The sequence below is a fragment of the Ictalurus furcatus genome, chromosome 9 (genome assembly GCF_023375685.1).
Source record: "Ictalurus furcatus strain D&B chromosome 9, Billie_1.0, whole genome shotgun sequence".
NCBI lineage: Eukaryota > Metazoa > Chordata > Actinopteri > Siluriformes > Ictaluridae > Ictalurus > Ictalurus furcatus.
Genome location: NC_071263.1, coordinates 18,562,631 through 18,578,693, shown reverse-complemented (window position 1 = coordinate 18,578,693; position 16,063 = coordinate 18,562,631). Strand labels below are relative to the sequence as shown.

The window sequence follows — 16,063 nt, the reverse complement described above, 5'->3', positions numbered from 1 at the left end:
GGCTCCAGGCTCCCCCACAACCCTGAAAAGGAGTAAGCAGTTGAAGATGGATGGATGGATGGATGAATTGTCACTTTGTCAATGTACATATACAAACAGCACAGTAGTGTAGCAAGTAGCATTGCAGCTCACAGCTCCAGGATCCCTGGTTTGATCTGACTGTGTAATTTTGCCTGGTCTCCTGTAGCCAGTTGGTGTTTTGATTATGTTAATGTTGTGAATGAGTGTGTGAATGTCTGTGACAAAGTCACTGTTCTATCCAGGGTGTATACCTGCCTCACTCATTGTACCTAGGATGTTTTCCAGATCCATTGTGATTTACTTATGTTAAAGCGGTTTCTGAAGATGAATACACATGTACATGTGTGCAGTACAACAAATTGCTTTACTCATGTATATCTCAGCTTGTAATTTTTCTTGAAGCAGTTACAGGCATTGTTTCAGTGCCTAATGATAGTCTCCAACTAGCATGACATTTAAGTACTCAACTACAGACCATTAAGTACTGAGCTACCTCTGCTACTTTCTTGACTGCTATGTATGTCTCTGAAGACAGAAATGCAGCACGCCAAATAGGCCTGTGTCATAAAGCCATCTTAAACATCATGAAACACATTTTACAGAATGTAATCAAGGAGCTAGAAAAATATTTTAAAGCTTTTCACGGAAGGTGAGAATGCCTGGACTGATACTAGCCATCATCACTTTAATCCTTTAGACCTCTGTAAAGAAAAACTGGATTTCAGTTTCTCAGGTCATGGTACTCATCAATGAATTAATTGGGTAAAATCCAATTCTATAAATTAAGCAGTTGGGGGTTTAGGGCCAAACAATTTTTCGGTATATTGTATGATTTGAACTCGCAAGGTTTAGACCACTAGCAAAACATTAAGATTCCACTGCCAATATTTATTTGTCATATGAGTTTATTTGTACCGTGCAGCTTTAACTTGGATTCAAATAGTAATTCAGCACTGATTCTGATGTTGAACTCCTATTGTTAAACACATGTTCCATGTTAGTTCGGTTCTAGTGTATATTATTTCTCAGTCCTGAAGAAACTATTTGCTTCACACTGCTGCATTCTCACTTGAGCTGATTTAAGTTTGGGTAATTAATAAAATGTGATTGTATTAAATAGGAAAATGTCATATGAGGCAAAAGTGCACACTTCAGTTTAGATTTCAACTTTAAGTTATTCAGCTAGGTTTGAGTATAGTTATTCTCTTTAGTTTGGCATAAGTGATTATGAAATAATATAAGGATTTGGGTACAATCATTTTCTTGCAGACATTATTAAATTAAGCAGTTAATGATGCAAGTCTAAGGGTTTCTAAACTTAAATCTTTTCTTCCTATTCCACAAATTAATATTGTGCTTAGTCTGGACTGAATGTTTGGCTTATCCAAGTTTACTTATCCAAGTATTCATGAAAATATTATACATAAAAATAGAGTGAAAGGCAGCTGTGGGTGCAGTAAAAAAAAAAAAAAAAGTGTAGTTCCTGGATGCAGAAGTTTATTTGCATTTATTTGCAAAGTCAAATAAATTTTCTCTGTGACTGAGGAATTATAAATATTAACACAAAGGTTCTCTTATATACAGACAGGGATGTGATTATTATGTGATATGTAATGCAAATAGGTTTGTGGCATGCCTGTTGACCAGACTACTGACTTCCTAACTGCTTACTCATGGGATGTATTCAACTTTATAGAGCCTCACACAGCCCACTTCAAGAGAGGAATACAAAAGAGAGGAATAGGATTAGTATCATACATCTAATGCACCAGCCGATGCATCTCACCTCACAAAGATGTAATTGTCTTTTGGTTGTGTTACGTACTGTTGGAGAACGTGGTTCTGTTTAAAATTTTTGTACCTAAATCAACTGCACATTTATTTTTCTATTTTCTTGAGGAATGCAAAGTAGTTCCGAGTAGTTCCGAGTTTTTAGCAGAAGAAAAATACTGTTCTGGAAGGGTAAGAAAATACTTTACACTTTTGTGATTTTGTGAGTCTAGAACCATCAGGTACAGTTGTCACCAGTTTGCTACAAAGGTTAAAAAAATAATAAAATAAAAGATGTAATAAATATTGTTGTAATGAATTGGTAGCAGTTGTAATAGTAGTAGTAGTAGTTAGTAGTATTAATAAGAATAATATAGGTAGATTGTTTTTCTTACTTTACAACTGGCCATTTCCTCACCTAAATTGTATAATTTCTTACCAGTATTGTAGCTGAAATGCAAACAGTTTTGTTATCAAATCTGTTATGTGATTTCATAAACAATAAACAATTGTAATTTCATAATTTAATGTATGTTGACAACTGTTAAATTCATAGCCAGTAATCTAGATGTCAAAACAATAATATTTTTAAGCTAGGTTTGAACTTTTTACAAATAACTGCTCATATATAATAGAACGATCAAATAAACCTTTCTCTGTTGGCTAATGATAGGGGAATACAATTTGCTGAGACTCACTATAAACGGAAATACAAATAAAAAATTTTATTTTGTTAACTACAAAACAACAATAAACTTAAGTAAACAACTACAAAACAAAATTAAGTGTGGGTAAGCATGACTTCAAGATAAAATGTTTGGGCACCTCCACAAGCTGTTAAACAAATTCCATCAGCTCAAAGAACACTATGGCACACTGGAATATAAGGGGATCTAGATAACTGTGTGGATACTGACTGTATTTCTCTATAAGTCAAGAAAGTACCTAATAGTATGTACTAATTAACCTTGAATAAAATTAATTGTATATAGCAATTTAAAAATTTCTAAGTGAATTGTGAATGTCCAAAGGACATTAAAAATGTGGTGTGTTTGATTTTTAATATGAACTGTAACACCTGTAATTGTACACTACACGGTACAAATTTAATGGTGATAAAGGAGCTTGTCTAAGATGGATAATTATTTGTTGACCAACATTATGATTGTATTTTATATTGTAATCTATTGTTGTTATGCATATTTTATTTTACATAATTTTCTCTTCTCTATCTCTGCAATACAGCCACAAAATGAAACCCTGTAGAGGCATCACCCTCCTCTTACTTGGGCTGTTTATCCAGGTTGGTCTAAACTCAGGATACTTGACTTTTGTTCATAACCATCTTTTACTTCATTTGTATAACTCAATTATTGACTTCCTCTATTTCTTCTGTTTCCATAATTTTGGGAAGTACCTATAGTAGTTGCTTGCGGAGTCCACATACATATATCTTTTTAAAGAGTTTTTTCTACACATTGTCCATACATATTTTTAAAATTTTATGTTTTCTTAACTGAAACCAAAATATTTTTGCTAATGTGACATTTTTAACTTTTAGGGTTCATCTACAGGTAAATTACATTTCCTCACCATTACATTAATCTTAAAGGACTAAAATGAACCTAAAATACCTTTGAGTATATGTTCATTTTTGCTTTGTATGGGTTTTTCTTTTCAGCAAATACAACACAATCTTACTACTTTGAGCTTCAAGTAGAGTCAAGTGCATTTGGCAATTTCACTTCGCTGCTTGGAAATATTACAGTGCTCACTGTCGGAAATGCCATAGTATCAAGTATCACCATAACAACAGGTAATTAAATACATCTGTAAAAAGCATTTGATTACTTTTTGATATAGTATATATTAATTTTATAATTATTAATGTGTGTATGTGTATATATATATATATATATATATATATATATATATATATATATATATATATATATATATATATATATTATACACACACAGACACACACACAAACAGTTGTGGCTCATAACTTTACATACCTCTTGCAGAATCTGCAAAATGTTAATTATTTATATATATATATATATATATATATATATATATATATATATATATATATATATATATATATATATATATATAATAAGAGGGATCATAAAATTTGCATTTTGTTTTTTATTTAGTACTGCCCTGAAGGAGCTATTTCACATAACAGATGTTTATATATAGTCCACAAGACTCAATAATAACTGAATTTACACAAATGAACCTGTTGAAAAGTTTACACACCCTTGATTCTTAATACTGTGTGCTGTTACCTGGATGATCAGTGACTATTTTTTTTAATATATTTTATGACAATTATTCATGTTTGTCCTGAGCAGTTAAACTGCCCACAGTTGTTCTGAAAAATCTTCCAGGTCCTGCACATTTATGAGCACAACTGTCTGTCTGTGTGTGTATATGTGTATGTGTGTGTGTATGTATATATATATATATATATATATATATATATATATATATATATATATATATAAACTATAAAAATTGATGAAGTAGCCTACTAAATAGTGAATATTTCTGATCTCTGGACTTTAGGCCAATTCTTTTGTTTTTGTTATACTGAAATCATTTGGGTTGGAGAAAAAAAAGGAAAAATATGAGACAATAGATCAGAATTTCAGTTCTCATTTTCTGATATTTACATCTACATATGTTAGACAACTTAGAACATGTCAGACCTCTGGTGGCAGACCACCCATTTTTTGGTACTCAAAAATATAGCAACAGATAGTCTAAGGTCTGATGATTGACTTGGCCAGTCTTAAATCTTCCACTTTGTTCCACTGAAGACCTTCCCGATGAAGTCCTTTGTTGTGTTGGCAGTGTGTTTTTGGGCAATGTCTTGCTTCATGATGAAGTTCCACCCAATTAGACTGGGTGTGTTTCTCTGTAAACTGGCAGGCAGAATGTTTCTGTGCGGGGTTGGGGAGGAAAGGAAGGTAGTTAAGGTATATATAAACTTTTTTGTATGGATATTTTCTTGTTTTTTTTAAATATTTTTGCAATAAAGATATGGTTTAAAAACAAACAAACAAAAAAAAACAAACAAATGCAGTCTTCACAAGTGAAACCAAGTACTCAAACCAAGAGCAGACATCCAGTGCTATGAATTGTTTAAAATCAATTTAACAGTGCACACCTGGGCAACACAAATCGCCTGCCAGTCACATGATCTAATATTTTTAATCGCTTGAAAAATGGGTGGGTTCAAACAAAAGATGTTCTACGCTGTTTAACATATCTGTACATAAATAGCAGGAAATGAAAGCTGAAATTCTGATCTGTTGTTTCATATTCATCTTTTGATCTCAAACCCAAATGTCTTTGTTGTATAACAAAAAAAATATATATTTTTTTAACAATCAATGCTGTCAATTTCTCATAGTCGTGTTATTTTTCTACTCTCTTGATTTTAGACTGTCAATCCAACATCTGTACCTGTGCACAAAACTACAGTTGGAGTACAGATGTGTGTAACATACATCCTGAGTGCTGCAAGAATAATAACTCATGTTCATCTGTCCTTCCTGGCGCTATGTGCCTCTACAAAAACAGCGGTAATATATTCAGTCTGAGGTTTTGCATTTGTGTTTAGCTAAATATAACAACTAAGTGCATCTTTCTTTGTCTTTCTCCAGTGGTTGTTGATGGATCATTTACCATTAAAGATCGAAAATTACCTGCCAATCACGATGAGGAAAAAAAGAATTTAAGTAAAACTGTATGTGCTGCACCACAGGAAATCAATATCAAACACAAAATTAAGTAAAACTGCTATAAATATTTCAGTGAGACCGACACACCATTAGTGACTGTTAGCATATATGTTTATATCATATAGCCTGAAACTTATCATGTGGAATGTTTATTCTCTGTCTTATACCTCTGCCTTTTAAACCATTACACTTACAGCCTAGTAAGTGTGACAATACAAAATCAGTTGCTAGAGTGGTATTTTCAAAATTACATTGGTCCAAAATTAAGGTAACTCAGTCACCTCTCAAGACCCCCTGTTTTGATCTCTCACTAAACTGATTAAATACCATGCTCACCAAATTTATTGCCATCATAAAGACAAGGCATTATCCAATATAAACTTATTCACGTATGTCACTCACTAACATAATCGAAATGTGCATTTCTTAGCAAGACTGACATAGAGCCAGTAATTTGCACCATAACTGTCAATTACAAAAGGCTGCTCTGAGCTGAGTTGGTTTGAATGAATACCCAAAACAAAAAATTCTAGCCAAATCCACCAAATTAGCTGATCAGCCCAATTAGCTCCTCAGAATTTTATAGAAAAGTGCTCTCTATATCTTGGATCTAAAGGGGTCCAAATGTCTGAGACTACTAGTAAAACTGCTTCTATTTTGCATTCTTTTCAAATTTTATACCAAAAATATCGGTTACAAATTATATTATCAGCAACAGCTTGAGTGAAAAGTAAAATCTTCTATTTGGTATCACCTACTTTTGCTTTAATGACAGCATACACTCCAGCTGGCAAAGACACCACAAGTAAAACCAATAAAACCTGACAATGTTGGATCAAATCCATCTCAGCGTCATCTGAACATGTGCTTCAATGGAGTTTAAATAGTTATATAAATAGTGAAATAGTGTAGTCTTGAATATTCAAGTTATTGAATATTACTTTTTGTTGTTTTACTTTTCTGTTTATTTTAATCAAAATATATATTGATATATATATATATATATATATATATATATATATATATATATATATATATATATATAATGTATATGTGGTCTCATCATTTTGAGCTCCACTATATTCTACTAATCTTTTTAGAGTTGCTATAAAACAGTTATAGCATTTCAAAGAGCTACTAATTATAATAGGTATTTCCATTGGATTATTATTAATCAAGGGTTGTATTTTTATTTATTTGTTTATTCAAATACTATGGTCTAAGCTGGTGTTTTATCTCTTTTAGCTAACTTCCATGTACAGCAGTATGAACTGGTTTGACTCACTGAATATTACAAACCTCAGGTAATGATAATGGACAACAGTAGAAATCTTTTGCACATTTGAAATGTTATTTAATTTGCTAAATGTTTATCCAGCCAATGAATGGGAGATGACTATGAAGCCATTGTAAAAAAAATATTTTGTCTTTTTAAAAAAAAAGGTCAGGTAGTGTCATCGGAGACTTTATAATGCTAATAAATGGTCCATTTGACCTGATGAAACTTGTGAACACGACCAATAAGCTGCAGAATACGTTAAATGCCACTTTCACCATTATAACCTCAGGTAAGGTAATTCTAATACTTTAAAAGTGCTTCAGGCATAACCTATCCGCAACATTTTATGCAAGACTGTAACTCATCCTATCTCCCATGCACAATTTGTAGTTGTAATTTGTAACTGTAACATTCACATTGCCAGTGCTAAATTCAGTTACATTTTGTATAGCAATGTTTTGTAAAAATATGTGTTGTGTTATACACCAGTGAAACAGCTCAATTAAAACACATGGATGGCATCTAGGGAGTTGTTGCCTAATACAGTTTTGAGAAAAATATTGCTTTTTGATGAAAAAAAATTCTTTTGATAAATAAAACTACTCATATTGGTAAAAAAAAAAATTAATATATTTACTGTATGCAAATGGACATTTGTTCAATTTCTAGATTCACAAATAATTTTTATCCCTAATGTGTAAAACTGTGTCTTTCCTATATTTATGCACAATTTATATAACTTTTTTCTGCCATGAGTGTCATGCTAAATTCTCTTTGCTCTAAAACTAGTAAATTGAAATAACAAACAGATTTTTTGCTGAAAGAAATCTAAATTTTCCCTGAATAATAATTGCCAAAAATTAGCACCTTCCCTTTGTTAAAATAATAAAAGTGTCCACTGCTAAAATATCTGAGAAGCAAGGTCACATGGGGGTCACTTAGCAATCGATTTACTATCGTTATTCTATTACGAATATCTCCAGGGCCCTCAGAAACATTACCCTTGCTTGTGGAAAAAAAGACATCTTTTTCTTAAAAGTAACTTTTAGCATAGTAACTGTGGAACTCTTTTGATAAAAATGAACTACATTACATTACACAAGACACAAGAGGCTATATAAAAAATGATGTCTTTGGAAAAGCACACATTTAAGCATTTCCATAGGAGTTATGCATGATTGCAGTTATTTAGCACACAAGGAGTTTTTTAATTAAATAGTGTCATAAAACATTTATATGAACAACCTCACTTATATGTTGTTGTTGTTTTTTTTTTTTTTTACAGGTTTTATAACAATTACAGCTCCAGATCGTATTGGTTATGACACTTCTGCTAACATCACATGCACCACACCAGAGAGCCTAGAAAATGTAAATTGGTACATACAAAAAGGTGCAAGTAAACAACGTATCACTAATGGCACTGAAGCCACTGTAACTCAGGATGTTCTAAGTAGCATGATTATTCTTAATAAAACTTCTGAAGTCTGGAAAGGTAGGTTGTTTCCTAAAGAATTAATTTATTTCTTTGGTTTGTTTGTGTTGTTTTCCCCCCCCCCCCTCATATTTAATTAGCTGGCAAAATTCTCTATTTCATTTGAACACAGGGATATTTATATGTGATTACACATCTGGAAACTCTCCTAACATAATACACAGAGCAAGTGTGTATTTGGATGTTGCACTTTTGCCCCAAATCTTTATCACCAGTGACCCACAATTCCCAAATTGTCGGCTGCCCGACAAGGATAGTGTTATGGTTAAGTGTATCATAGACAACAGCACAGAAACGTACAATGTTACCTGGTTGCCAGTAGATTCTGCATTGCAGCCAACAAGTAAGCACCACCAATGTCTTCTTTCACACTGTGCCCATCCAGATGGGCACACACGCGCATAAAAACAGTTTTCTGCTAAAATATTAAAATGACAAGTTTACAGTTTGATCAACTGTATATTTTGTTCTAATTATAAATGGCACATATATGTTTCAAGCTTCTATAGGCAATACTACAATCTACAATATAAACATCAAAATCGACTGTCAAGAGAAAAATGACTTTTATAGTGTTACATGTATATTCACAAATAGAGAAAATAACACAAGAAGTGCCACTCTAAAGATACCAGTCATTTATGGTAAGTTTTCAATCAAACATCAATTTATTAATAAATTCAACAGAGCAATTAAAGCATTGGTTAACCTTATAGTGTGTAAAGCATAATGTGTAAAAAGTTTGTCATTTTCAATATAGAGCATTAGCCCTTGTACAGTTTATTTGTCAAAGTGGTGATAGTTGTTCTTTGAGTTGCAAGATGTGGGGCAAAAAAAACTTTCATTTTTTTTTAACCAGCCGACTCAATTGTTTGTGAACCGAGTGATGACTGGCCAGAAGCAAAGGCTAATTTCAGTGCCACACTGCAATGTAATGCTAATGAAATTGGTTTTAAATCAAGAGACTGTACAAACTCCCAAGATAAAGGGAATTGGGAGGCAGTAAACTCTCAATGTGTAAACACAGAAATTTGGAACCTGTTGGCTTCAGCTCAGGTATGAATGTCCCTTTTTTTATGTTTTACCTAGAATATTCTATTTTAGTCTGACATTACCCAAGATGGGATCCATGCCTTTTTTTTTTTTTGGGATGTATAACAATTTACATTATTACATGATTATCTAAATCCTAAAGAAGGAGAAGCTCTGGAGTTTAACAATGTTGGTATGCCCATATGTATAAATGGAGGAATGTCAGACTGAATGAATAAACCATATTAAATTGTAGATTTGTACCATCACAACATGATTTGATATGCTTCTGTCTTTAACAATAAATAACAGAATCTTCAGAGAGGATGTGGGCTTGTTAGAGACAATGCAAACGATCTGTTCGACCTTTTAAAGGTGAAAAGTGAGGATCAGATCATGAATACATTTCCAAATATTAATGCATCAGTGGATGTATTAGACACCCTGCATAATGCTTCTAAAATACAAAACACTACGTTCAAGGAGTCTATGGTCACTGTAAGTATTGGCAGCTATTTTCATACTAAGTTATAATAAAAGTGGATGTCAACAGTTACACTAAGCTTAAACTGTAATCTTTTGTAAATTTCAGAATTTTGTGAAATCTTCAAGCAATCTTTTAAATATAAGTTTAATACAGATTTGGAATTCACAGGCCATGGAGACAAATTACAGTTTGGCTATTAAATATTTAAAAGCTGTTGAAGGAGTTGCAAATCAAATCGAGACAAGCATGGACAACCCACACAAGGAAGAAAATGTACAATTAATAATATGTAACACATCTGTGAAATCATGCACTGAAACATTCAACATCACTTTGGAGGATCATACAGAAGGGACTATTTATCAAACTAAGATAAATAATCTACCTAGCCTGCTACCACCATATTTGAACAATGATCCAAGTGGATTTATATTGTCGGTCATTGCTAAAAATGCACGCAAAATCTCAATGAATTTCCCAACCCAGAGACTTCCAAACCACCAAATACTTTGTCTGTATTTTGATTTTAATACATCCATGTGGTCTGATGATGGTTGTAAATGGGGTGGGGTATTTGAACCAAATACCTGCATATGTGATCATTTGTCTGCATTTACATCTCTAATGTCTAAAGAACCTGTGTTTCTAATGTATATGGATGAGATAACTTATACAGGTTTAGGGTTCTCTATTTGTTCACTTGTTCTATGTTTAGTAATTGAGTTTGTGGTATGGAATACTGTGGTAAAGTCCAATATCGCCCACTTTAGACACACTGTCTTAGTAAATATTGCACTCTGTTTGTTGATAGCACATGGTAGCTTTCTAGCAGCTTCCTCTCCAAATCCAGCTATCAGCCAGTGGTGTTTGGCACTTACAGTTATGAAACATTTTTGCTTCTTGGCTGTGTTTTTCTGGATGTTGTGCATGAGTCTGGGGCTCCTACACCAAATGATATTTGTTTTTGTTCAGTTAAGGAAAAAAGTCTATTTGGGATTCTGTTTTTCTCTTGGTTATATCTGTCCTTTATTTATTGTAATATGTACAATCATCACTTATGACAATGGTGACGCTGACTCATACTATGTAAATGAAACGTGTTGGTTAAAGTATGAGAGTGCACTACATGGGTCAATCCATGCCTTTGTTATTCCTGTTGGTGTAATTGTGCTTGTGAATATGTTCACTATGGTTGTGGTTATTAGCAGGATCTTAAAACCTACTTTGTCTGAGGGAAAAAGTCATGATGAAAAGGAAATTGTAAGAAGTGTTATCAGAACTGTTGTACTCCTAACCCCTACGCTTGGAATAACATGGATCTTTGGCTTCTGTGTGCTACTAGTTGACCTCACAATGTACCCTTTTGCCCAGATTGTAAATTACTCTTTTACCATTTTCAATTCTTTTCAGGTAAGTATTAACCATTCAATCCTACATTATTTACTAAAAAGAATGTTTCGTCTTGTCTATCCTTAAAACAAATGCTAAAAAAAACCTCTCAATTTCCATGCAGGGCTTCTTCATTCTACTAACAGGATGTTTTGGTGAGAAAAAGGCAAGTTGTTGCTTAAAAAATTCTGAAGCTGTTAGGAAATGAGTTTTTATATAAACAGGTCCTCACATATTTTTGACAAGTGCTCAATGGCAGCCTCTCGAAAAGAACCATAGTTTTTTTTTAAACCTTAATCTCCATCTATTTTCTCCAAAGGTTCGAGATGCACTGCTCATGCGCATAAGACCACAGGTAAATCAGACTGAAGACCTTTATATATAAATGTAGTGCAATGGTTTGTAGTGTATACCCTTACTTGCATTTTTGATGAAACATTAGACATTTATTGTGAGTTCTACAGATTTCTTCATTATCACAAATAACAAAATGTGTTTGGATATATGCTGTAGTGGGTTTTCAATATTAAATGAACAGATAAACTGTAAAATAAAGATACATTTTCCCCATCTATAAAACAATGGTTTCAAACAGTTGCACTTTATTGTGCAGTTAGAGTTAGACAAGTTATAAGAAGCAGTTTGTTAAACTGACCAAATTATTATTATTCCAGCATTCAGCACATTATACAAGTAAAAGCTCAACGTCGATGACAGCAGCAGTTAAAAAAAAATAACTGATCTGTTCTACAAAGGTAAGTAAGTGTTATTTTCTTCACCAAACTATGTACTATGTACCCTTGTGAATTGATGAATGCTAATCTACCTGACAAATTGGTTTATTTGTTTGAACCCATGTTTTTAGGCTTATATTCAAATACAAGCTCATGCAACCAACAATCTTGGAAGGACCAGACCTGCTTTTCTATATGAGTACAGAAATTCATAACCAGCATAGCCTTTAGTTTGTCTTGTTTATTTTTGTACTAAGATAAACCTACATATCTAATGGTGTTAAATATGTGATTGTTTAGAGCTTTTTTAAATGCAGATTTGTTTAATCATCATATTATGCTTGGCTTGTTTTTAAAGTCCTTGAAATTTTTGTATCATATTTAAACTGTTTGAATTAAGATTATGCATGTAAACACTTCCTTTCTATCAAAAGCAATGCATTAGTTATTAGTTACTATTGAATGCCATGCTGGCATATTATTGTTTTCCTGAAATACTGAAACTTAAATGGTCATAGTGTTTTGTAGATTCTTTCATAAATAATGTCATAGTTAATAGTTATTTAAGAAATAATATAGTGTCCTTTATACATATATTAATTGCATGTAGAGTTTATAAATTAATTTGATCTAAATATCTTCTTTGCTTCACATTAGGAAAAAAAAATATACATCCTTAATGTAACGCTTCCATCCATAACACAAAAAAACACAGAAGATAATTTTACCAAGATAAAAGTGAGGCTTACTGACATAACATAGAAATCTTACTGTAATATTTGGTTATATTTTTCCTCTTAAAAATCCTTCTTGCTCTAAATTGGCTTGAATATACAACACAAGAACCACAATTCTGTTATATAATTAATTTTTGTTTTCCTGGCTGGTGTAGGCAATATGCCAGTATACAAAATGTCTATGTTTAATGCTTGCATTTTACTTCATGATATCATGTGATTATTTTTTTTTATTATTATTATTTTTTATTATTATTATTTTTTTGCCTTGCCTCATGGTTTTTGGTTTGTTTTTTGTTTTTTTGTTTTTTAATATAAATAAAACCTAACATTTCATGGCCCTTTTCTTTTTCCTGTTGTTTTCTTTCTCTTTTCTTTTTTTCTTTTTTCAGCCACCACCAGTCTTATCTGCGTTAGGCCTTTAAGCAGCTGCATGTCATTGTTGCATGCATTGAGCTTGTGCTCTGTAACAAACTGACAATTGCATCTTGCATGTATACAATGAATATGTGCAAGGTTTAGACATTCTGAAAGAAACCCTGCTGAGAAACTGTACACAATATATGGCTTTCAGTTTGTCTATCAGCTGTGCATGTGTCATTACTTTGGATTTCATACAGGCGGTGATAATTGGTTCAGGCTTTGTAAATTCTACCTAGCAAACAAAATGCATTTTGATCAGTAGAATTTGGGCCAACAGTTTTCAAAAACTATTTTTGCTTAGAAGGAAGCAACAGGGATAGTGGGTATATTTTTTTTTTTAGAGGGAATCAGAAAATAGTTTCACACCATTGGTATTATAAGTTTTAAAAGAAGTGTGTGTGTGTGTGTGTGTGTGTGTGTGTGTGTGTGTGTGTGTGTGTGTGTGTGTGTGTATCAGCCATAACATTAAAATTATTGACAGGTGAAGTTAATAACTGATTATCTCGTTACAATGGCACCTGTCAAAGTGTGGTATATATTAGGCAGCAATTGAACAGTCAGTTCTCAAAGTCGATGTGTTGGAAGCAGAAAAAATAGGCAAGCATAAGGATCTGAGGCTGACTGATACGCATGGGGAGGCTGGCCCATCTGGTCCGATCCTACAGAAGAGCTACTGTAAAAGAGATTGCTGAAAAAGTTAATGCTGGCTAAGATATAAAGGTATCAGAACACACGGTGCATTGCAGCTTGCTGCATATTGGACTGCGTAACCACAGACTGGTCAGAGTGCCCATGCTGTCCCCTGTCCACCACCAAAAGCATATACAATGGGCACATGAGCGTCAGAACTGGACCATGGAGCAATGGAAGAAGGTGACCTAGTCTGATGAATCACATTTTCTTTTACATCAACTGGACGGCCGGGTGTGCGTGTGTGACTTACCTGGGGAAGAGATGGCACCAGGATGCACTATGGGAAGAAGCCAAGCTGGCGGAGGAAGTGTGATGCTCTGGGTAATGTTCTACTGAGAAGCTTTGGGTCCTGGTATTCATGTAGATGTTACTTTGACTTGCACCACCTACATAACAGTTTTGTAGACCAATAACACCCCTTCATGGCAAGCATATTCCCTAATGGCACTGGCCTTTTTCATAATGCACCCTGCCACACTGCAAAAATTGTTCAGGGATGCTTTGAGCAACATGACAAAGAGTTCAAGGTGTTGACTAGGCCTCCAAATTCCCCAGATCTCAATCCGATCAAGCATCTGATTTACCAGCCATGGTATATTAAGCCATGGTATATTAAATATTACAGTAGAATAGGCATTTGGTATCCAGATGTACACACCAGTCCAGTAGATGGCCGGCAACTGGATGTAAAAGGCCACAAATTCAAAAGATGGCCACTAGATGGCAATATAACTTTAAGGCTATGCACATCTTCAAAGGGCCTGTTGTTGGACAGGAGGCCATTTTCTGGCCATTACAAGTAATGCTGAAGATGGTGATCATGGTGATTTACGCATAATCACACAGTATTTAGCAGCCCTGCAAGTCATTTAGCAAAGAAAGAAAGGGAAAGCTATTATCAACAGTAACAACAATCTCAAATATTCTCATATCAGATGCAGGCTTATTCAACATAAACTACATTTGATTACTAAAACAAAAATGATTTCATTTTTTGAATTAGCAGATTATCTAAGCTTTCTTGCCATTAACACAAAAAAAAATCTCCCAACACATGATGCATTTCTGAAATTCTCAAGATGTTGACTATCTACTATATGTTACATCAAAATATTTTAATCATACACTATGGGCAAAGGTATGTGGACAACCCTCCACGTAATTATTAGTAAGTTGGGTGTTTCAGCCACACCCATTGCTAACAGGTGCATAAAGTCAAGCACATAGCCATGCAATCTCATACTGAAGAGTGACTTTAAATGTGGCACTGTCATAGGATGCCACCTCAGGTGCAAAACCAGCTCAGCCATGAAGAACCAAATTAGTCCATCTGGAATGGTCACGATTAGTAAATCGGTCATAAATCAATTTATCTAGGACTTTTAAAGGCTCATGTACTGTCATGCCTCAATCCCTGGTATATAACTATGATACAGAAGTTGAGATTTAGCTAGGTTAAAAGGCTTGAAGAACAGCAAAGTCTTTTGTATCTGGGTTTCCATGTAACACAATAAAACCCTGTACTCATATTGTTATTTTATTCCCACAACAGCATCTATTGATTTAAATGAAGTACCATCATAATTCTGTCCAGTCCAGCCGCATAGATAGAGTTGTGGTCGGAAGTTTACGCACGCCTTGCAGAATCTGCAAAAATCTTGATACTTTTAACAAAATAAGAGGGATCATACATTTTTTTTTATTATTTAGTACTGTCCTGAATAAGCTATTTCACATAACAGATGTTTACATAGCCTATAGTCCAAAAGACAAGATAAAAGCTGAATTAATAAAAAATTACCCCGTTCAAAAGTTTACATATCCTTGATTCTTAATACTGTGTGTTGTTACCTGGATGATCCACGACTGTTTTTGTGTTTTGTGATAGCTGTTCATGAATCCCTTGTTTGTCCTGAGCAGTTAAACTGCCCACTGTTCTTCAGAAAAATCCTCCAGGTCCTGCACACTCTTTGCTTTTCCAGCATCTTCTGCATATTTGACCCCTTTCCAACAATGACTATATGATTTTTAGATCCATCTTTTCACACTGAGGACAACTGAGAGACTCGTACACAACTATTACATAAGGTGCGAACATTCACTGATGCTCAAGAAAGTAACACGATACATAAAGAGCCAGGGGGGTGTAAACTTTTGAACAGGGTGATTGGTGTAAATTGTTATTATTTTTGTTTAAATATTTAGTACTGCCCTTCAGAAACTAAATAAGGTATTTACATGTCT

At 33.6% G+C, this 16,063-nt stretch overlaps 1 protein-coding gene across 3 annotated transcripts; it reads left to right on the top strand.

Annotated features, from left to right (window-relative positions):
- Window positions 1-1,726: 1,726 nt before the first annotated feature.
- adgrf3a (adhesion G protein-coupled receptor F3a) lies at window positions 1,727-13,499 on the top strand. Of its 3 annotated transcripts, XM_053633558.1 has the most exons (19): window positions 1,730-1,818; window positions 1,921-1,983; window positions 3,037-3,094; window positions 3,353-3,365; window positions 3,473-3,607; window positions 5,251-5,391; window positions 5,473-5,555; window positions 6,796-6,854; window positions 6,994-7,118; window positions 8,115-8,324; window positions 8,437-8,667; window positions 8,825-8,968; window positions 9,184-9,380; window positions 9,669-9,854; window positions 9,949-11,253; window positions 11,357-11,398; window positions 11,552-11,587; window positions 11,907-11,987; window positions 12,098-13,499. In XM_053633558.1, exons 3-18 carry the CDS (start codon window positions 3,044-3,046, stop codon window positions 11,967-11,969), a joined length of 3,021 nt encoding a protein of 1,006 aa, XP_053489533.1. In that variant the 5' UTR covers window positions 1,730-1,818; window positions 1,921-1,983; window positions 3,037-3,043; the 3' UTR covers window positions 11,970-11,987; window positions 12,098-13,499. The 3 variants fall into 3 exon arrangements, with proteins under 3 accessions (XP_053489534.1, XP_053489532.1, XP_053489533.1); XM_053633559.1 differs by having other exon boundaries at window positions 1,727-1,983; window positions 10,012-11,253; XM_053633557.1 differs by having other exon boundaries at window positions 1,727-1,983.
- Window positions 13,500-16,063: the final 2,564 nt, after the last annotated feature.